Source organism: Phodopus roborovskii, unplaced genomic scaffold (genome assembly GCF_943737965.1).
Source record: "Phodopus roborovskii unplaced genomic scaffold, PHOROB, whole genome shotgun sequence".
In the NCBI taxonomy this organism is placed as follows: domain Eukaryota; kingdom Metazoa; phylum Chordata; class Mammalia; order Rodentia; family Cricetidae; genus Phodopus; species Phodopus roborovskii.
The window spans coordinates 46,348,329-46,372,245 of record NW_026126517.1 but is presented as its reverse complement, the minus strand read 5'-3'; the positions used below and the strand labels follow the sequence as shown (position 1 = coordinate 46,372,245).

The window sequence follows — 23,917 nt, the reverse complement described above, 5'->3', positions numbered from 1 at the left end:
ATGTAACTAGCAAGTACTTTCATTGCTATTGTGAGTTGAGTTGTCAGACTTAGTGAATATAAATATGGGCTACCTCATCAAATTTGGATGCCAAGTAAACAATGAAAATATTTACGTTATAAGTATGTCTAGAGTAATGTTGGGGCACACCTGTGCTAAAACGTTACTTGTTTGGCTGAGATTGAAATATAACTGGGCTCTCTCTGTTTTGTTTACATATCGACCTTACATTTAAATTAGCAGTGCAAGAATTCATGTGGGGGATTGGAACTAGGAGGATTTGTCTACTCCAAAGCCCACCTTAGGGAGCTAGAGAGGTGGCTCAGCAGTTAAGAGCGCCGGCTGCTCTTCCAGAGGACCTGAGTTCAATTCCCAGCACCCACACTAAAGCTCACAACTGTCCATAATTCCAGTTCTTGAGACGTAAGCCCCTCCTGAGGTATCAGGCAAACATGTGGTCAAACACCCATACACATAAATTAAAATATAAAATCTATCTCAGTAGGATTTTTTTTTTTAATTTTTAGGATTTGGGTAGGGATCTAATAATCAAAACTGAAGGGATAGGTTTTGTCTCCCATCTGGATTCTCTTTCTCAATGGCTGAAACCATTCTGAGGGTAGGACCAATTTGAAGGCTGGAAGATGTCTACTCTGAGCAAAAGCAAACCAGGGAAGACATGATCCTGCCACAGAGAACACTACCCCCTTCCCTTCACAGCTAAGGAAATACTGTGAATGCCACTTCCTCCTGGACAAATTAGTCATTGCCACAGGAGAACAAAGTGCCACTTAGGGACATCAGCCAAAGGCACCGCCCATCCCCAAACCCTCAGCTACTAATAAATAGAACTCAGGTGAGTGTGGGCTGAAGATGGAGCCATAGTTGTTTTAGTGAGCTTTATATACAGTCTCTCTTATTCTGTTCTAGGTGGTGACTCAGGTGAGAACAAAGGGGATTCCATAGCCTCCTGCTAAATTTCCCAGCAGGGTTCCCAAGAGCATCACAGTATTTGAGAACACTAATAAAAACTAAGTGTGGTTTGAAAAGGTCAATGTGGGGGCCTAGAGAGATGGCTCTGAGGTTAAGAACACAGGCTGCTCTTCTAGAGGTCATGGGTTCAATTCCAGCAACCACATAGAGGTTCACATTATTTATAATGAGATCTGCATGTAGATGTGGAGAGAGAGAGAGAGAGAGAGAGAGAGAGAGAGAGAGAGAGAGAGAGAGAAATGTCCTGTTTCCTCCACACTTAAGACTAACTTAGTCCAAGGGAACAAACTCAGTTACTTCCAGTTGGAATTTGGCTTCATTGTGTATCTAAATTATTTCATCTTTTCTGTCTGGCTGGGTCTTTAGAGATCTGAGCAAATACTCAGAGAGTTCAGGGCCCTGGTTGGGGGTGGAGCACTAGAAAATGTCCCTCAGCACTCCCTCCTACACCTAATACATAATTCAGGTGTGCCTCTGGGGACACCATCAGGGCCATTATCTCTACACACATAATCTTCCACAGTAAAGGTGTGGCCTAAAGATAATTTTTAAACTGCAGGCAGATATGAAACTATGCTAGCAAATGAAAGATGGGGGAGGGGCTCCTCATTTAATAGACAATGAGAGGCAAGAGGAAGCAGATAGATCTTTGACTGATTGGTTCCCAGATGTTGGTCCATGCTTCCGTGAACGCTCATTCCCCTGCAGCACAAGTGACAAGGGAAATAAAAAAGAACAGCACATTGAATTTTTTATGAGGCTCAATTCAGGGCTGTCAAGATGACTCAGCCGGTCAAGACACTCGCCACCATACCTAATGACCTGGGTTTCATCCTGGAAACCCACGTAAAGGTGCCAGGAGAGAACCAACTCCTGAAAGTTGTCATCTGGCTTCTGATGTGCCCCCTCCCTGAAAATAAGGGTGAATTTAACAAAGTTCAATTCATCCTGTATGAAGGACTATTCTTTGGATTTAGACCATTTCCTCTCGACACATGCAGTGTAAGGCAGTCTTTTCTGGGACGTAGAGAAAGATGTACTTCTGCCTACTCACCTTATTCTTAACTTTAGAAATCATTTAGTTCTTATTTTTAAAGACATTTCTACGTGTACATGTGTGCTTGTATGAGTGTTCAGGGTGCCACGGAGGCCAATAAGGATATTAGATTCCCTGGAGCTGAGATCATAGTGATTTGTGAATGAGACCCCTAACCAGAGTGCAGAAACTCGGGGCCCCTGAAGAGCAGAAAGCACTGCTAACTACCATCTCTCTAGTCCGTTATTCAGTGGGGTTTGGTGTTTTGTTTTGTGTGTGTGTGTGTGTTTGTGATAGGTTTTCACATACCCCTGACTGACCTAAAGGTTTCAATGCAGTCAACGATAACCTTGAAGGTCTGATCTTCCTATCTCCATCTCTTGGAAGTAAGTGCTTGCTTTTTGGGATGGTGGGGACAGAACCCAGGGCCTTATGCACACTAGGGAGGCACTCTCCCAACTGAGCTACATGCCTGACCCTCCATATTTGTTTTGAAGATTAGGCAAAGATAAAAGCATTGTACTACTGAATGTGATGACAGCCTGCAGCGATAAGCCACGCTCACTGCATATATTACTGGAAAGTGAAGGAAAGGGAGGCCACTGGCTAAAGTCCTATATTTAGAGAAGGTCTGAGCCAGAACTCAAACTTTTTGGTTCCAGTCATAAAACCAATGTCTCACCCAGCTCGCTGTCCCCTCTGTGTGGACTGCTGAGGGCCAAGCTTCACTCTGAATGAGTAAGAGGACACTACTTCCTTAAAATCATTGGTCTGGCAGGACAGCCTGAACTCCTCATTGAAGGATTTAAACTGCCAACCACGTTTGAGCGTGGCCTTTGAGGAAAAATGTTTAAAGACATTTGGAGCAGATGAGTGTGAAGTGCCTCATACAAGAATTCTCCTCAGCCAAGCGGCTGGAGCGGATGGACCGCCGAGTGCTGCCGTTGCAGCTCTTTTCTTTCTAAACTCCAGAACGTTCTCCCCTCACACATTTTTAGAAAACAATTGGAAGCAGTGTGGCAGCCATCTCTAAGAAAGGAGGGTAAACTCAGCCTTCCTTTGGGGGAGGGGGTAAATAGCTCAAAATGCCAGACAATGTCAGCGTGTTCTAAGTGGATTTTGTTTCCTAATGGAGAACAAAGCAACTATGCTTGGCCTGCATGCATTAGCCACCAATTGCCCTTTGTGCTGACCTACAATACAAAACACTGCTGGTATTATGGGCAGGAGAGGTAAAAGGCATGGTTATATATTGACGTCTCTTTTGCCTTAACAAACACAGAAGACACAAAGAAAGAAGCCAGCTTTCTCGTTTACAGGAATGCCATGGGTTTTCTCTGAAGTGGAAAGGGAGACTGAGAGATGGGATGGCAGATGCAGCCTCGGGTTAGAAACATCCATCAGCATTGCCAGGCCTCCTCAGAGCTGAAAGTGACTCCCTCCCACCTGCTGAAAGAAAGCACGTTTATGCCGAGTGGGTAGAGATGTCTAAATCATAAAGTCATTAGTGGTCAAGTAGCTCATTTCCCTGGGAGAACACGCCATTAGTCAGTTATTGACTCAAAGGCATTCACTACCCCCACTCCCTACCCCATTGAGTCATTAAAAAATTCTGCTGTCTGAATTTAAAAAGTCTTGAGAGTCAACAGATTTTCAGTGAACACTTAATACAAGGCATCCCATGCCAAGAACTGTGCAGAAAAGTAAAAAAGTACATGGGCAGGGCTGGTGCGAGTTGTTAAACAGCAAGAAAGCGCATGTGTGTATTCGAGAGGGAGAAGGCTGTACGTTCACAGGAACTCGCCTTGGGTGGTAGGATTTCGGGTAGGTTAGTGTCTTTCCCTTTGCTAGGCTGCATTTCTTAAGTCATGTCAAATGATCATATACTGCTTGAAAGGACTTTTACAATCTGTTCTCGGTATAAAAGTCATGCTGTCTGTCTACAAGAAGCTTCTGGGCTCTTACTAGAAAAGAGCCAGTGAGAAGCAAGGCTGTCGGGATTGAGGTTGGGCTGGTTTTAGGCAACTGCTACCATCATTATTTTTGTCTTCCCTTTTTCAGTTTATCAAAAACCACGTGTGTACTGGGTGAGGGAAATGGCTCACTGGGTACTAATGATTGCTATGAAAACAAGTGGACCCAAGTTCAAATCCCCGGTACACACATAAAAGTCAGGCATGGCTGTGCATGCTTATAACCCCAGCACTGGGGAGGTAGGGACAGGTTCATGGTAGGCACTCCCTGGCTAACCAGCCTGGCCAAATTGGTGAGCTTCAAGTTCAGTGGGAGACCCTTGTCTCAAAAGTAAGATGAAGAGCAACAGAGGAAGACACCCTCTTCTGGCCCTCCATATGAGCAGGTATGGGTACTTGAACCAGCACACACACACACACCAAACCAGCAAACAAAAAGACCACATTTCTTTGTACATAACTAAAAAGATGAGCCTACATTTCAAGGCTTTTTGATTTTCCATTTAAAACAGTTTCTAGAGAGGAGATGTAGTTCAGTTGGTAGGAACCAGGCAGTCCAGAGCCACAACCCACACCCAGTCCTTCCTAACCTCATCTACCAGTTTCCATGTGCCATGGGGTCTTTCACTTAGCATTTTTTGATGGTGTGAAATCCAGATGAAATGAACAAACTTCAGTTTGTGTGACCAGAGGAGATGAAAACTAAAAGTTCACACACCGCTTCCATGAGGGACATGGAGCAGGTGGTGGTGCAAGGCCACTAACTGCTCTGGAAAGGTCTGGAAAGCAATTACTTTAGACCTCATGGGGTCAGATAGTCTATTTCAATGGCTTGGCTAGGCCATGGTACCATAAAGGCAGCAGAATCTGTCATTGAACAAGCACAGTTGTGCCCCAGGGAAGCTTCAGTTAAAAAAATAAAAAACAAACAAACAAACAACAAAAAATAAAACGATGGTGGGCAGGATCTGTCTGTAAGCTGCCGGCCCGCTAACCAAGACCTTGTTTATTCCAAGTTAACAATAATGTCATATTGTAATTGTGCATTATATCATCAAATTGCCATGTGCTGTTTGAGCTAAGCAGCTGCCTACCCTCCAGCCCCAAGCATGTTATTGTCAAGTATCTTCTGAAACTACCTGTCCTGAGTCAGGTGGCTCCCTGACTCTCGGCAGGTGTGGGTGGGGGAGGGTGGAGTGTAGGGGGGTGATGAGCAAGCAACTAAGGGTATTAAAAACATTTTGCCCTTGAGAACATCTAGGAAGTAAACTATTTCCAACTTTATTATTATCGTTTATCTCATAATGTAAAATATCTGCCGAAGAGCAAGAGCCCATCCATGGACAGAAGACCCAGGTTTCTGCTGGATGTTTGTAAGCTCCACAACTTGGTATTATCTATCTGCTGTTATTTGTTTTTAACTTGAAAATCTCACCCCTGAGGATAATCTGCTCCACGTGCGTCTCTTACAGTCAGAAACTCCAGTAGACTGCCTCAAAGTGGTTTCCCTAGTCAGTTTCTGCTGGATGTTGTTAACTCTCAGTTTACGATGTTGTCTACACTCTCTCAATCAGGCTACTCCAGTTGTCTCTGCAGAGTGTCGTGTGTGCCTGGTCTAATGTTTTATTAAGTATCCGATGTTTTTCTTTACCTGACGCGTGCTATTTATTTTTCTACTTTTGCTTGCTACATGGTTAATAAACTCACTCATTCAAAAACCAAACACAGCCAGTCGGCGGTGGTGGTGCGCGCTTTTAATCCCAGAACTTGGGAGGCAGAAGCAGGAGGATCTCTTGAGTTTGAGGCCAGGCTGGTCTACAGAGTGCACCCCATGACAGCCAGGGTTACACAGAGAAACAACTCATTGTTGTCTATTAAAAATTTAAATAATGCTATTATAATGGTCAACAAATCCAAATATATATTCAGCCTTGTAATGGTTCAAGTGTCTTGGGCATGGCCACATGAGTACAGGCAGGTAGCCAAGGCAGCCTGCAAAAGTATAGCTGCCTAGGTTTCGGTGATTCTAATAGTCAAGTAAGCATTGCAAATAATGAAAAGAAGCCCCTGATGAGAATGTTCCCTGTCCCTGGGCATTCTGGGTGAAACCCTAGATGCACATGATGACATAAAGCACCCACGTTTCCTAGACACTGTGCCATCAGGAGTCACTCCTGCGTCACCATTAAGCATCCTGGCACCGCTGTACAGATAACACAGACCTTTGCATGGCTGTGACTAACCGGGTGACAATTTCACTAATGGATAGTTGATCCAAAGGAAACTCCTGACTGCTGGAGGAACACCCTCCACATCCACAGTTCTCGTTCACCATGAAGTCTACACACATTTCCATGAAGTTTGCGTTCTGCGTTTTTAAAAGCCCTATTATAAAACGGTATCTGGCAAGCTACCAGGGAAACGCCAGGCATTTTCAATAGCTGATCATCCCTTCTCATGTTTCCTTCAGTAAATATAAAGGTTCAGAAAAACTAGGGAGGTGGCCTTTCTACTCATGAGGTGATCTTTATAAACTTTCACAGTCTAGATAGAAGAGTTTCTACTATGTCATCAGGATGATACAGAACCTTCCTTGCAGACCAGGACTTTGTCCAGGATAGGCAGAGGTCTGACACTTAGAATGCATGCTGCTGCGGCTCAAAGGAACACTACTAGAGCTGTACTCTGACCCTGGGAATTTCCAGGGAAACACTTTAGTCTCATCTTTGCCTTTGGAAGCACAGTTCCTCATTCTGAGAGTGAAAACACTGACATCCAATACTGAGAGCCAGCTCAGCTTTCCGGAGGTGTGGCTCAGGGGCAGAGACCACACTGGTACAGAGTTGAGGGTAAAGGATACAAAGATGTAGTCGTCCATGTATCTCTTCTTCAGGTTCTCTACAATGGAGCTCTCTGTTATCTTGGAGAGTAGCACCATGTCGTCCACGCCACTCTGCTTGACATTGTGACTCTGCCAATGGTACCGGTAGGCACCTTTGCTGCCCTGGAGACAAAAGCACCAAATGGGTTAGAGAATTTTCTAATACACACACACACACACACACACACACACACACACACACACACGTATTTTCCCAAATAAAATGTATCATAAAACACAGCAAAGATTTTGAGCTCCATCCTTGCCACCTATAGATAAGTGATCCTTGCCCAACGTACTATGAAAGCAGTGCATTTTGTGTATTTGATAAATAACGATAAATAATATAAAAATGAATGAGACATAAGTCATAGGGCTCTTTACCCTATGGCATGATGAAGTGATGGCCTTTGGATCAGATCTCAAAACATTTGAATTTTCCAAAAGGCATTTGTTCCCATGTATAATCATCAAGCAAAAAACCCACACACAAACAGAAAAAGAAAAGGAAAGAAACCAGAGCACACCGACTCAGACCCCCTGAACATGGGTCTCAGTTAGAAGGCCTGGGCAGTCTAAGGGACCTCTAACAGTGGAACCAGGATGTATCCCTGGTGCACGAAAGGACTTTGGGAGCACATTCCCCATGGAGGGATGCTCCCTTAACCTAGAGGCAGGAGGGAGGGCCTAGACCCTACTCCAAATGACTTGACAGATTTTGATGATCCCTCCTGGAAGACATCACCCTCCCTGTGGAGTGAGGGGTGGGGGGGGGATGAGATGGGAGGAAGTGGGGGCATGGGAGGGAGGGGAACTAGGATCGATATGTAAAATAAGAAAAACAATGTGTGTGTGTGTGTGTGTGTGTGTGTGTGTGTGAGAGAGAGAGAGAGAGAGAGAGAGAGAGAGAGAGAGAGAGAGAGAGAGAAACCAGAGCACATGTGTAATCCTGACAAGACACAAGATTTTGGAGCATTGTTGTTTGCTGTCAACACTTTCGGTGTAATCACAGAGGTGCCATGTATCAGGCTAGCCTGATGGACCAAGTAAGACTCAATCCCGCCCACACACTGTGTAAGCTCATGACTTGGTGGAGTTTCAACAACACAGGGAAAATTAACGGACAAGGGTATCTAGAAAGGCCAGCAGCTGCTCAGACATTGAAACCAGCATGAGAAAACAAAAGCAGAGGCTCTGTGAGAGAGAGGAGAGGTAGAAAAACAAAACAAAACAAAATAACAAGATGGCAGCTATATTAACATCCATGGGGAAAACATATGGAGTTGCTTTCTTTTGCCTGAGGAGGACACAGATGTAAATGTAAGTCCAAGAGGGTCAGAAGGAAAAGCAATCATCAAAATCCAGCTGAGAGGACGCCACCACCAGGAAGAGCATACCACACGCCAAAGAGGTTCTAGAGGGTTGACCACCCATGCTGTCTAGTGGAGAGAAACTGTCCATATGATATATTTGGCTTTCCCAGAACCACACATAACATCAATTCTGCAAAATTACCTCAGATGTCACCATTCCTACTTCCTTTGTGGCAAGCAGAGAGAACGGAAAGGCTCTGCCCACAGCTTGACTCACAGGGTTCCCATCGTGTCCCCAAGGCCAATCAGACACAGCCCAGGGAACTCTGCCTCTGGGTCTCTGGCCATCTCTCCCCCACCCCCACCCCAGAAGGCTAAAAATGTTCTTTTCCCTGTGAAAATGTAAACAAGATTGAAGATAACAGAAAGCCACCAATAAGTAGCTATTTCATGTCCACAAAGAATGAGGGACAAGGGAGGTTGGTGCTTATGCAGACCCTCAAGGTAACCTGTGCCATGTGGGCAGCCACCGGGTCCACTGCTCCTCACCATCTGTCTACTGTCTACTGTCTCAGAGGCTGAGTGCTCCTTCTGATGTCAATCATTCCCCAGGAGGATAGGTTTCTCTGCTGAATCTACTGGGTGTCTTTATCCAAGAAATTGATATTAAAAGTTGTCATCTTGACTTCAAACTTACTATGTGGCTGAAGATGACCTTGAACTTACGACCCTCCTGCCTCTACCTCCTGAGTGCTGGGATTATAGGCACGAGCCACTGTTCCTGGGTTCTGCAATTCTGGGGATGGAACCCAGAGCCTCTTGCATGCTAGGCAAGTGCTCTACCAACCAAGCTACAAGCCCCTCATGTCTCCCTTTCCCCACTTCCCAGACTTCTCTCTAGAATGTGAACCAAGAACACGACCCAGCAGTTGTCACAAATGAACCCAGCTTAGTGTTTGTTGGATGAAATTTGTTTGCTTTTTATGTTACAATGGCACTTAACGTGACACACACTCAGAAAAAAAAATATTCTTCCAACTCTGATCTTTTCCCAAACTTGTTAGTAACATGCAAAGAGCCACAGCTCTAAGCAGCCGGCCAACAGAAGGGTAAACAATCCACCTCACCTCTCCCTCCCCCATGGCCCAGCAGAGCAATACTACATGGCTAAACCAAGCCATATTCAAAGCATTTCAATTTATGAGATTTTGTTTTTCAGCTTATGATTTGTCAGGAGACCATGCCATCATAGGCCATGCAGACTGTCCCTGTGGAATTATTTCACTCGCAGTAACCCATCTGTCTATCATTCCCAACAATCTCACAAGAGAAGGGCTTACACTGCCATACTACCTCCACTGAGTAGCTGGCACAGGCAACAAGTGAAGCCGGTTCTCTTTATAGACCCGCCCAAACGCGGCTTCTTCCCACTCCCTTCCCAGTGGCCCATAGGGCATTTATGTCTGTCTATCAAGACTAAAATGGCAACAGGATACCAGACTGTATCTGGGTGGAACTCCTCATTAAAAAGACACATCATTAGGGCTGAGAGATGGCTCAGCAATTAGGGGCACTTGCTGCTCTTGCAAAGGACCTGGGTTTAATACCCAACATCCATAGGATGGCTCACAATTGTCCATAACTCCAGTTTCAGGGGATCAGGCACCCTCTTCCTGTCTCCATACACATAGGTACATACTTTATGCACACACATACATGCAGACAAAAGATTCATACACATAAAATGTGTGCAAATTTTTAAAGATGACACATAATCTTTGCAAATGACTACTTCCTCTCAATGTCAAAGACTGAAACACTAAGTTGTTTCTAATCAGACAACTTTTCCAGTATCTAATTGGTCATGAATGTTTGTGTGAGAGAGAGTTCATGTTTGTACGCATATGTGTAATTACTTCCCTTTCTCTTTACCTCCCAGGCAACAATGGTTACATATACAAACTCCATCCCCACAACCACCCCCCCCAACACGGTGAATTACTTTGTAAATTTTCGAAGAGTCTTCCCAGCTTCTCACCTTCCTTTTCCCTTCTGTCCCAACTCACCACAAAAAAGACAATTATTGGGCATGTAGCCGAGACAGGAAAAAAAAAAATGTTTCCAGGAGAGGAAATGTCACAAGAAAGATTAGAATACAATTACCCATATGTATGAAGAAGTCACAAAGGAACCTGTTACTTTTGTATGCTCATCTAAAAAAATTTAATTTATAAAAATGAAAAATTTAAAAAATTCGATGAGATAAAGATAAAGGGAACAGAGGGGAGAAGGGGAGGGTAAGCACCTTGGGGTGGCGTAGGCTGCCCCCACCAGAATGGAGGAGGGGAAACACGCAGAGGTGATATAGTGCTCAGGGAAGCGTGGGCCTCAGGGCTCTCAGCCAACTACACAATAGAGTTTAATGACAAAGGTCTTTAGAGTCAGGGAATGCTTGCCTTGGTGGGACACGGTTACCATTTATGGCCCTCTAAGGAGAGGCAAGTGACTGACAGCTGCTCTAGGACACCAGCTACTGCCTCAGAAGTGTGAGGATGTGCCACAGTTCTGGGGAAATCACCCTGCCCCTTGTATTCATTATGCCTACTCCTGGCTGGGCGGCAGCAGCCTGGCATACTCGGATGGGACATAGGGACAAGACTTCCCCATGGTGTCACCCTTCTTACACTTTAAGAGCTGTTCCTTTCCCCTCTCTGTTTCCTTCTGAGTATCTCCTTCTGGCCCCTTCTCCCTAAAAACAGTAAGGCTTTAAACAAAGAGGGTAGAGTAAGGCAGAGGGAGACGGATGGATGTAGTACTGAGAATTGTAGTATCAAATCTGAAGACTTGCTTGTTGCCCTGAAATCATCAGTGGTGACAAGGATTCTCCTGTCAGATAGGCCTCAAGTAGAGACTTTCTCCGACCCATGTCAGTTTCTAATGACCATTCAGTTTGGGGAAAAGCAGTCAATTCATGCGAAGGTTCTGGAAAGTAGGGCATGTCTATACCCATATAATAGCCTAGTTTAGGAAGATGGACACACCCAGACACAGGGTCTCTCACCAGGAGGAAGAAAGGGCCACAGGGCAGGAGCTTTGGTAGGCTGACTATTCTGACTGGTTTTAAAAGGTGGAGCCTTCCTGGTGTTCTCTCTCTCTCTCTCTCTCTCTCTCTCTCTCTCTCTCTCTCTCTCTCTCTCTCTCTCCCTCCCTCCCTCCCTGCCTCCCATCCTCTTTCTGTGTGTTTACTAGGGTGGGGACTAGGAGAGCAAGGGTGAGTCAGCAGGCACACACAGGCAGCTTTATCCCCTCTGGTGTCTCACACACCCTGGGGTGGCCCTTGCCTCGTGCCTCTGCAAACTCTGGCTTACCCACTTCACCCAGGAGAGAAGGAGTCCTTCATGGGCAATGCCCTTCAGAGGCCAGGAAAACGGAGGCTGTTAAATACAACAGAAACACAACAAGCCCAGTGTTGGGAAGGATGGGAGACTAAAAATACACTTACAGCCTCCTAAACAATATTTCTAGGGAGCAAGCTAAAAATAGGCATTAGAATTTTAGAAACTAGTCAACTAAATAAAAACAAAATTCACATCCTTTTTGATCTGGCAATTTTATTTTGAGGCATTTACTTTAAGCTGGGAATGGTGGCACACGCCTTTAGTCCCAGCACTCTCGAGGCAGAAGCAATTGGATCTCTGAGTTGAGGCCAGCCTGGTCTACAAAGTGAGTTCCAGGAAAGCCAAAGCTGGGCAGAGCAAACAAACAAAAAGATACATCTATGAATCTCCCCATAAGAATGCTGGGATTGCAGATGCTCTGGCTTCTTAAGTGGGATCTGAAGGATGTGAACTCAGGCCCTCAGCCTTGAGCAGCATTGGCTCTGTTCTGTGGGGCATTTTAGACTTGGGATTTTCATATTATGGATGCTCAATCTATAGCAAAATTTAAACATAACATCCTAGGGTGGCATTAGCTAACTGAACAGGATTCCATGTGGCTTGTAGTTTTGGAAGGTGCTTGGAGGAAGTTAAGAAAAGATACTGTCACCTGTTTGGTGTTTAGCTAGTCCCTGCATAGAACAGAACAGCTCATTCAGCTTCCAAAATCCCTGAGCCTTGGACACACCTCAAGTACATCTCTCAGAGAAGCTTATAAGTCCTGGTCTTACACGCATGCCTTTGATCTCAGCACTCGGGAGGCAGAGGCAGGTGGATTTCTGTGAGTTCGAGGCCAGCCTGATCTACAAGAGCTAGTTCCAGGACAGCCTCCAAAGCCACAGAGAAACCCTGTTTCAGGGGGAAAAAAAAATGCTAAGAAATAACTAAGCAAAGGTTTAAAAACATTTATGGAACTGGGGAGATAGCTCTGTGGTTAAAGCATTTGCCTCAAGTGTATGAGGACCTGCATTTGGCTTCTCAGAACCATGTAAAAGTTGGGTTCTGTAGGACATATGTCAGCAATCCCTGCATTTCTATGGAGGAAAAAGGAGGCAGAGACAGAACTTCCAGAAGTTGGTGGGCCAGCTAGGCTGATGTGTGCAGAGACAATTGACAATTGAGACCCTGCTTCACACAAGGAGAAAGGTGAGATGGACCCCTGAAGTTCCCTTCTGACCTACACACACCTACAGGGGTGCATGCGTGCACGCACACACACACACACACACACACACACACACACAGTGGCCTGTGCATTCACACACCTTCCCCAACATTGTTCACATCCATTTTGCTTGCTACAGGGCCCACACATGGGGACTTGCTGCTGTCCTGTACTGGGTCAGTCCCTACCTGTTTCTGACAGTCATGGGGAGTGCTCGTATCTTAACTCTGTGTCCCAGAAGGCTTTTCCTTTCTGCGGAATCTCAAATGGCAAGACCAGATCCCCCTTTCATTGGTAAGTGGTAGTGAAAGAAAAGTGAAATCAAACTATTCTGTTCATCTCTCAATTCCTTGCACTTTCCATGAGGGGTCCCAAGACCCGTGCTCTAGTCCTCTCATCTCAGGGAAGCTCCTAGGGAGCCACACTGGGATGCCTTGCAGAGGCTCCAGGGTAGGGGCTGAACTTGAAGCTGAGGAGACATCCCCTCTTAAGGCAACTGCTTCTTCCTTTGTCCCTGAAAGAGCTCCCTTCAAGAGCTGCCAGCTTGGTTCTGATCCTTTTCTCTCTCAACCTCTAGAAAAAGAGGGATGGCTCCTGCCCTTGTTCTCGTCAAAAGTCCCCTTTACCCTCCTTGCCCCTTATCTACAACAGGTTTAAACACATCCTGGGTACCGAGGCCCATAGGTTTCCATGATCCAGCTCAGGATGCCTGGGCTCCCTAAAGCCCCCCAAGGGGCAAGCCCCCCCCCATGCTGAAAGATTGTGCTGGAGGCTCCCTTAGGAATGGGACAGGAAATCGGGGAACAATCTATCCTTTCAAGCCTAGTCTAGACCCTGGAAGCTATGTCTGATAGTATGGCGGGCCTTGTATCTAATGTGCAAATCTGATGAGGCTTCCCTATCTTGTCCCACCCTCCAAGGGTGCTTTCCCCTTGCTCTGTAGCTCCACGCATGGATCTCTCTCTCTCTCTCTCTCTCTCTCTCTCTCTCTCTCTCTCTCTCTCTCTCTCTCTCTCTCTGTGTGTGTGTGTGTGGTGTGTGTGTGTGTGTGTGTGTGTGTGTGTGTGTGTGTGTGTGTGGTGGGATTACTGAGTCCCACTATCCCGTTTGGATATAATATTGTCCAGCAAGCTCCTCCCTACTCTACGTCCTACGCCTCCTGTCTCATCAGCCCAGGCTGCCCTCTCTTGGAACCCCACCCCTCCCACCCCACCCCATGCAACAGCAGCACAATGCCAGGCTCCCAGAACTAAGCATCATTCATCATCTACCCAACACCTAATACAGTGATCAATGCATTTGTGGGTGTCTCACACATACTTGTTGAATGAATGACACAGACTATAATAATAATTATTATAGATGAACTAAATATCATTTATTTTAATACCTAATATATAACTTGTTTAACTCAAACAATCTCACCAGGCAGGAAACTGGCACACGGAAAGGTTAAATTGCTCAGCACCACACAACTTACACATCCTATGCTTCAAATCCAGGCCTTCAGCTCTCAGGGGGTCACACTTAAACACTGCCTCTCATAGCAAAGTAGGTGGCACTGCAACTGTGTCACTCTAAAGCCCACCGCCACACTGCTGCTAATAGCCCTTTCATGGTGTAATAACGCCACGAAATATTTCTCCTTGAAGAGAAATATACAGAAGTATAGAGAGCAGGAGTGGGAGGGCCTCAAACTCAAAACTAACACTCTGCTTTATCATGGCCTCCAGTAAGACCAAGCTCTGCAGCATGCACTCAGTCTTGAGAACGTTTGTCCCCTGTGGTGTCCCTAGCATGCAGGCCAGTGCCAGTGTGTCTGGCATGTGGTATTTAGTGTCAGCCAGTACAAGTTGCGTGAATACATGATACACCAATGTAACTGTGCGTGTTGGTTCACACCGGTAACCCCAGTACTCAGGAGGCTGAGGCAAGAAGATCACTGCAAGTTCGAGGCCAACCTGGTCTTCTACACTGTGAGACCTGTCTCTCTGGCTCATCTCAAGGTACCTTAGCTACATAATTACCACACTGTGGCAGCCACTGGCAGGGTGAATGGGAACGCTGGGCCCAGAGACTGCACCAAGAAGTTTCCAAAGCTGACCTATTTTCCTCCAACCTCAGGAAGTCAAAACGAAAGAGGCAATCCCCTTAGAGATATCCCTGGCTTTTTGGCTTCTCTGGCTTTTTGAAGCTGGGGCTCATATAGGCAAGGCTAGCCTCAAACTTACAGTATAGTCATTACTACCCTTGAACTCCTGATCCTCCCACCTCCTCCTGAGTTCGAAGGTTATAGGTGTGCAGCACTACACCCAGCAGGACCATCGTTCTCTTAACTCCACAATCCAGCTAAGGGCAATAGCCTGACTTTAATGAGGGAAGTGCATTTCGAGCTGTAGAACAACATGGTTGAAATTGGCTCACGTGGCAAGTGTGTGTTTAACTTCCACCTCTATCATTTAATCAGGCTAGTGATGAACCAATCGCCCAATGGCAGGCTCTCTCTACAGCTGGGGCTCTAGAGTAGTGTTCATCAGGCATAGTCCTGGAAGGAACCGCCCCACCATTCCTGCATTCAAGTACAAAGGTTCTCGGGTGAGTGGATCACAGTTGGACCAATCGGCAAGCTGGAGCACAAGCTCTCACTTTCCCATGCCTCAGGCAAGGACAGTTTCACAGAATTTTACTCTTCACAATGACTTAGGTTGGGCACCTCATCGACAAGACTGTCATTAGCAAGAGTCACAAAGCAAAGCCCCACTTCACCTTGTCCTAATCCTTGGTTAGATATGAATCATCTCTGAGGCAAATACAGCCATAAATATGGTAAGTTTCTCTAACTGATTGAAGAGGACAAAGTCATCAGGCAAGCAAACTGGCTAGGAAGAACAGTCCTCATGGCTCTTGTTCATGCCACTGACTGAAACAGAAACAAAACCAGAAGGATGAACTCTGACTCTAGTGGTTCCTAAATTTAACGCTACTCTGAGAGAAATGATCTACCTGGAGAGTGTATTTCAGCCTAATCCCAAATCTCCCGGTGCTGGGGATATAGCTTAGTTGGTGGAGTGCCTGTCTAGCATGCACACAGCCCTGGGTTAGACTCCAAGCACCACATAAACCAAATGTGATGGTGCCTGGGACTTGCATGGTAGGTTCCATATTGGCACATCCCATACTTGGGAGATGAAGGCAGGGGGATCAGAAGTTCAAAGTCATCCTCAGCTATATAGCAAGTTTGAGGCTGTCCTGGGTTATCTGAAATCCTGTAGCCTCTTCACACACATACGTTGTTTCTTTCTCTCTCTCAACACTCACCTTTTCTCTTCTATATTGACTACAAAAATATACTTTAATTGTGCAAAACAGGAATAGAGGTGTAATAACCAAATACTACCTTATTTTTAAACATTATTTTATTTCTGTATACTGTTTTATTTTTCTGAAAAATTAACTGTGTAGATATATATCAATGAGGATTCAACTTAGAAAAGAGCTTTTAGATGTGTGGTGGGATTGTTTTCTTGCCCATGTTATATGTGTGTGTGTATCCTAAACATATACATATAGTCAATATATGAATATGCACATATATGAATGTTATCATATATATGAATACACACACACACACATATATATATATATATACATATATATATATATATGGGGGCTTCAGATATGCATGTGTTGGAAGCTGATGTCATTCTTGACCACTCTTCACCTTATTCTTTGAGGCAGGGTTGCTCACTGAACCTGGAACTCACAGAATGGTTAGACTAGCTGATCAGCAAGCAAGGTTCAGGGGCCCTCTGTCCCCACCTCCTCACTGCTGGAATTACAAGGTATGCGGCATACTGACTGCATGTAGATGCTGGGATCATCGGTACTCAGGTTCTCCTGTCTTCACAGCAAGCATTTTACCAACCACGCAATCTCCTTAACCTCGCCTATGGTTTTTAAAAGCTAACATGGAACACTAAAAGGATACAAACCATGGGGTTCCAGGCCCCCAATTAGTATATCTACAACACATCCAAGCTCACAAAATCTCTCAGAAAAGGGGGTGGGATATTGGTGAAAGCTGGCAGATCAGGATGCCTGCTGGGATAGACTGCTTCCTAGACATGACAGGGAAATACACGAAATCTCAACAACAAGGTTGCCTAAACAAGGCCAGCTGTGTGACCACACCAGCTGGCATGCCCATCAGGCTAGAAGAGATTTCACAAGGTCCCAGCCCTAGACAGAGAGCTTCTGGCAATCAAGACTACTGGAAGAAGGAGAATCAGTTTTCTCTAAGGATAAGTCACCTGATGTTATCAGTTATCAATCCCAGTGGTCAGCCCTAAACACATTATATACAAGTAACACTAAAAGGACTCAGTAGACTCTGTGCGTACGTGTGTTTGTGTGTGTATGTGTGTGTGAACAGTAATTAAAGAAGAAAAAGATTTTGAATTTGAGAGGGAGTGGGTGGGGGTATGGGAGGAATTAGGTTAAGGGGGTAGAAGGGGTATAAATACAATACTCAGGTATTCAATGCTTTTTGTTGTTGTTGTTGTTTGTTTGTTTGTTTTTTTAAGACAGGGTTTCTCTGTATTGTTTTGGAGTCTGTCCTGGAACTAGCTCTGTAGACCAGGCTGGCCTCGAACTCACAGAGATCCATCTGCCTCTGTCTCCCGAGTACTGGGATTAAAGGCATGCACCACCAATGCCTGGCTCTCAGATATTCAATTCTTAAAAAAACAAAAGAAGAATAAAAGGAAAAAGGTTTTAAATGGTGAGGTGTTACTATATCACGGACCACTTGGGGGTGCTGTGACAGGATGTGCTAACTGATCAATGGCCTCTGGGAGGGACCAGAGGCCTTTGTAGTGGCTCACTGAGCTGACGGACAAGGCTATCTGGGCACCACTGACTCACTCATGCTAAACCAAAGGCAGGAGGAGCAATCCTGGTTTCTGAACAGGAACATGAAAGGCTCCTCGGGTTGCCTGACCTGTACCCCGGGAAACACAGTCCTTTGGAGAAACAGAACCATAAAGGACTCATTCTTAGAGCCCTTCAGGTACTAGGGGAAAGGGTTTACCAGAGCCTGAACCACAGAGGTGCTGGCTGATCAGAAATGAAAGAGGCCACCAGAGTAGCCAGAAAGTCAACAGTTCTGATTAGTGTCGTTGGGGACCATGGGCAAGCCCTTTCTCTCCCTCCATAAGGGATTCAGAGCCTTCCCTGCCTTTTGCACTCATGACTCACACCCTGGACTTGAGGGATGGAATAAAACCAGGCTTGGGGTTCAAGAAATTTTGAAGAGGTAAGGGGAGGGGACAAGCAATGTCAAGAATGAGCTTGACGATGGAACAAAAAGCCCCAGTGTAGACCAGAAGGCAGATGGCTATCTTCTGATGCCCCTGTTAAGGACTACCTCACAGGAGCCACACCCAAGTTGCAAGTCCAGTCTGCAAGAGGCAGTGTGCAATGGCCCGAGGGTGGAGAGGGTTGAGAGGCCTGTGGAGCAACATGCAGAGACCCGACCCATAGCTCCTTGAAGAATTCCTAAGGGGCTCTGGCTATGCATAATCCCCCCACCCCCAATTCAGTGTCCAGAATGCTCACCACCACAAGGCACAGCTCCAGACACATGCTCTCCCAAATCAGTAAGCAAGTTCTGGTAGTGGCTATACAAGAACACAGAGGCAGAGCCAATCCTGAATTCTGAGTGAGCTACTCCAGAATCTGCTAAAGTGTGACTGTGGTGGCCACACACAGGTACCCAAGTTTGAGTGTAGGCAAATACACACGTTTTCAAACCCAAATTGCATAGGAAGGTGTGAATTCGTGGGCAGAGGAGAGAGAACACCCTCTCTGAGGAGGAAGGGTTTTAACTGCACAGCCCAGAGCAACCCTGCAGCTAAACACTCTGAAGAATGCTGAACTATTCAATATCTATGGGAAAACAAAACAAAACAAAACAAAACAAAAAAAAAAAAAAACAAAACAACAAAAAAAAAAAAAAAAACAGCCCTGAGCTGGTTATGCAATGTCTTCTGTCTCAGCTGTACTGGGGCCATGCCTGGTTTCTGTCCTGCTGGGGATTGAACCCAAGGCTTTCAGGCACGCTAGGCATACTTCCTCAGAGCCCAATTATACCGCCAGCCTGGGGCAGAACATTGTGTGTATACACATATGCAGGTGTATGTGCAATATGTGTGTGCTCTTCAAGGTCAGAGGTCAGCCCTCATGTCATTCCTCATGAGCTATTTGCCTTGTTTTTTGGAGGCAGGGTCTCTCTCATTGAAGCCGGAGCCTCCTGATTAGGTTACACTGCCTGGCAAGAAAGCCCCAGGGATCCTCTTTCACTACCTCCCTAGTGTTGAGATCATAGTTGTGTCCCACATACCCGGCTTTTTATGTGGGTGCTAAGAATCAGACTCAGGCCCTCGTACTTGTTTGGCAATTAATTCACCAACTGAGCCATCTCCCAAGGCTCCCAGAATATTTATGTATTAATATTCCAAACTTTACTCCCCCTCTACCCCAAGACAAGGTTTCTCTGCATAGCCCTAGCTGTCCTAGAACTCACTCTGTAGACAAAGGTGGCCTCAAACCCTACGATTTTGACTTCCCTAAGAAAGTGCCTTCTTCGTTAGCCGACCAGTCTGATGCTCTCTTCACAGATGAGGGACCTGAAGCTGCTGAGATGACTCATCAGGTCCATAGAACCATTCCTGGAGGAAACAAGACGGGTCTTCCAACTCCCGACCCATCCCTGGGTGACTCTCAGTTCTTGTCTTCCCCAACAATCCTGTAGTATGGGTGGCTCTTAGTTGTTTTGTTTTAATTTTGACTGTACAATCATCCCAAAGGCCCTAGAAAAAAGCGGATTCTATTTTGGATGTTTACCATAACCAATTGAGTCTATGTGCTTAAACATGTTTAGCTTCTCCAATGAAACATTAAAATTCATCTGTGTGCATATGCGTATTTGTGTGTGGGTATGCATGTGCCACAACATGTGTGTGGAGGTCAAAGGACAACCGTGAGAATCCCTTCTCTGTTTCCACCATGTGGTCTTGAGGCTCCTACTCAGATCCCCAGGCTTGGCAGTGTCTTTGCCTGCTGAGCCATCTCACTACTCCACTATTGGGGAACCCTGCCCCCCCTCCCCGGGCAGTCAGACTGGATGAAAACTCTGGTGCCCATCCACATAGCAAAGACTGCAGGGGCTGAATTTCTTCCTAGTCTTCCTGGTTTGTTTTTTTTTTTTTTTTTTTTTTTTTTTTTTTTTTTTTGAGACAAACTCTCACTAGTAGCATTGAATGGGGATGGTCTGGAGCCCTCTACATAGACCAGACTGCCCTTGAACTCAGAGATCTACCTGGCTCTACCTCCTGGGAGCTGGGATCAATGGCAGGGGCCAGCACAACCAGCTTCATCCTAGTTGTTGTTGTTTTTTTTTTTTTAAATAAGATATCATAGAAGATCACATATCGCATCAATTGCACGCCTTGATTATCTCCACCCCAGCTTCTCCCTCCTACAGTCTTCCTAGTTTCTTAATGTGAAGACAGACAGGTAGTACATCTTAATATATCTTCTCAGTGGGTGACCTCCTTCATGCAACTGTCCCACTTTGGGAACACTTTCCCGGTAACTTCAGCCTCCAAGGGCCTGTTTGTAAGCTGGGCACAGGGAAGCCTGGGCATTGCCTTTAAAACACAGACAACAATGGGATGGATAAAGAAGAGAAGTAGGGGATGGTCCACAGAGATCAGAAAGCAACCATCTACTTAGAGACCTCTGGCCATGGGATTTCACGGCGGTCCTTCCGGTATTTACTTTCTCCTGCTGGAATCACTAACACTGAAAATGAGATGTGAGCTGACCATGTCTGATGTGATTATGGGGGCACGGATGAGTCACACCGAGAAACTCTCACAACTGTGGAGAAATCTCCATGTGAGCAATCTTCTGGTTATTGTTACTTATTTCTCACCGTATTCGGTGACACACCAAGAAAGTGACCTGTGTCACTTCCAGGTGTGCAACTACTCGTGAGCCCCATCTATGTACTGAGGGGCTAAGTGAGGGGTTTGGCACAGAGTGTGTGTGTGTGAGTGAGTGTGTGTGTGTGTGTGTGTGTGTGTGTGTGTATGTATGCATGCACAAGGAAGCCAGAGGTCAAACTTGGGTGCTGGCCAAGGAATTCCAGAGATCCTGTCTCTGCCTCCCCAGAGCTGGGATTAGCAATGGTTGCCAATGCCTAGCTTTTTGCTTGAGTTCTGGGGCTAAACTGCAGATCCTTATGCTTGCAAGGCAAGTATTTTACCCCACTGTCTCAAGCCTCTAAAGAAAAACGATGTGTGTCATCTCCAAAATCAAACAGCCCATTGCTCTCTAAACCTGGCCTTGCTTGTTTTGACCATGCCAGATACCACGGAGCAGAACTTGACACCTTTCACGTTAGGTGAAAAAGAATGTGTCAGTCCTTTTATTGTAGACGACACTGTTCCATTCCAAGTGGGACAGTGAATAGAAAACTAGAAGAGAACATAACAGATCCCAGAAAGTTGTGCTTAGAAATTGCCAGCCTGAACACACATTTATTCACAAACACATCTGTATGGTTTCTGTTTGAAAAAAAAAAAAAAAAAAAGTGCTGAAAACATTGGTACTGTGTTTTCTGTCTCCACAAGCGTAAATGCCCCCTTTTCCGTCCATGTCCCAAAATACTAGGAAATAAGCACCCGGTTTTCTAACCTCCTCCCTGGTCTGTAACCCTTCCCCTTCCTGGGAGTTGGGCCAAAAGCACAGGATTATTTACTGGCCAAAGATCCCACACCCCAAGATTGCATGGGAGCCAAAAGGAAAAGTCTTTAGCCTTTGTTCAGTGGAGACAGACTGTGTGTGCAATCCTGCAGTGGCCACTCACTTTGCACTTAGAAAGAAAATGCATGTCAATGTATTGTTTTTAAATTCCATGCAGCCAGAAGGAGAACAAAGGTTAGAAAAGAACGAAATAGCTCGAGATGCTGAGAAAGATAAAAGGCAAATGATTTAAATTAAACATGAGGAAAACATTAAGGAAGCAAGGAAATAAAACAACCCTTGAGATCTAAACACACAACAAAGAAAAGATGTTTGATCCCAGAGTGAGTCATATGAATAAATAAAATAAAATACCATACATGTTCTGAAGGGGAAAAAAATAGGAAAAAAGTTTCTTTCCAGCTCATTGTGAGGCAATCCCAGCTCATTTTGCCTAGAATCTATATTCTAAGTGGTAAATTCAGTTTGTAAAGGGCCTATCTAACATTCATTCTTTTAGAGTAAGAAATGTACATTTGGCTGTGGAGACTGAGGCAGAAGGCTGGAGAGTTCAAGCCCAGCTGGGGCTGCATAGTCTTAGTGAGAGAAAGAGAGAAGGGACGGGGATGGAGACAGACACAGAGATGGTAGAGCAGAGGTTGTGGGAGAAGTATGCATGCAGAGCTGGAGAGATGCTCATAGGTTAAGAGCACTAGCTGCTCTTGCAGAGGACCCAGGTTCAGTTCTTAGCACTCACATGGTGGCTCATAACCATTCATAACTCCAGTTCCAAGACATCTGATGTTTTCTTCTGATCTCTGTAGGCACCAGGCATGCATATGGTACCCATACTTACATACATGCAAGCAAAACACTCATATGCATACAATAAAATAAATCTTTTAAAAAAAATGTGTCTGTGTGCATTCCTGTGAAGGCCAGAGGACAATGTCGGGTGTCTACCTTCTTTGAGACAGGGTCTCTCATTGGCCTGTAGCTCATGAATTGATTAGGCTGGACTGGCTGGCCAGTGAGCCCCCAAGGGAGGTTCTTTTGTCTGCTTCTTCAGTGCTGGGGTAACAAATGCATGCTGGCACACCCAGCTTTTTATGTGGGCACTGGGGATCAAATTCAGGTCCTCCTGGCTTTGAGGCAAACACTCTACCAACTGTGCCATCTCCCCAGACTCTCATGGTTATTTTCCAGGACAATAAGTTGGTTTTTAAGAGTGATGCAAATACCTTTAAACTTATCCAACTGATGCTTTCCTGTCTCCAAGTCCAAGTTTCTTTCCTGGTTTTGTTTTGTTTCAAGGGGAGGGATGGTTTGTTTTTGAGGCAGGATCTTTTGACATTGGCTGAGGATGACCTTCAACTTTTGATTCTCCTGCCTCCACCTCCCAAGTGCAGGGATTACCAGCACCACTATGCCCAGGTAAGACAAAGTTCTATCACCTTTTCTGAGAACCTGCTGGCTCTGGGCTTGTGTACCAATAGATCTTGTACAACTTAAGTGTCTGTGAAGTGACATTACCAGGTGATCAGGTATGCTGTGAAATTAGAAGTGTGTCACCAGAGAAACATAACTAATGCTGGGCGCAGGAACACTACAGATGGCACAAGGACCTGAAAACAATGTGCAGTTCCTTTCTATTCTGTGTCGCCCCATTGTGTTTTGAATAGACTGAATCACTCACTGCCCGGCTCTGGGACGGGCTCTCAAAGGCCCCATTGTAAGGGCTACGCTTTTCCCTGAGCACATTGAAGGTCCTATAGTAACCCTCCCATGAGTTTCCTGACTGGTATGATGAAAATCTTAACAGAATTTAACACTGCTCCAGCAACAAAGCAAGACTGCAAAATGACCAGGGTCTGCCCATTATGGGCATAGGGGGTGGGGTTCCTTATCTGAACATCCCACTATCTGCTGCCTACATCATTCACACTGCCAAAGAAAGGGCAGACTTTCTAGGACTCAGGCTTGAAAAGAGAACTTGGACAGAGTGTATGGGCGGGAGGCAGCGGATAAGGGGGTTGGCAAAGGGGAGGGTTCCGCTTAGCAGTTTGGAAAGGCAATGTGCTAAGGCTAAGCAGCGACAGGTAAGGAATACATCTACACTTATTGGTACTGATGGAAGAAAAGAATTCAGGATTCAGTTCACATTCTCCTTTATTTTCAGTGGGGAGGGGAGTAGGTGGGGACCAGCAGCATCCACCTAACCTACTAGGTGGAAGGAATACAAGGCTAATGTGAACCCCTGCCCTGAGTTCAGATCCCTAGAGACCATCCATATAAAAAGTCAGGGACAGTG

General features: G+C 45.5%; 1 protein-coding gene across 2 annotated transcripts in view; it reads right to left on the bottom strand.

Moving 5' to 3' along the window:
* The window catches only part of Myo1e (myosin IE), a 180,875-nt gene that overhangs the window by 99,052 nt on the left and 57,906 nt on the right, over positions 1-23,917 (bottom strand). The window contains exons 1-2 of one of the 2 annotated variants that reach the window (XM_051197886.1): positions 18,415-18,469; positions 6,863-7,006 (exon numbers count right to left, since the gene is read on the bottom strand). In XM_051197886.1, the coding sequence (XP_051053843.1) occupies positions 6,863-7,006; positions 18,415-18,441 (171 nt within the window). In that variant the 5' untranslated portion in view covers positions 18,442-18,469. Of the gene's footprint in view, positions 1-6,862; positions 7,007-18,414; positions 18,470-23,917 lie in introns of those variants that run through there. The other variant, XM_051197887.1, reaches the window with a different exon arrangement.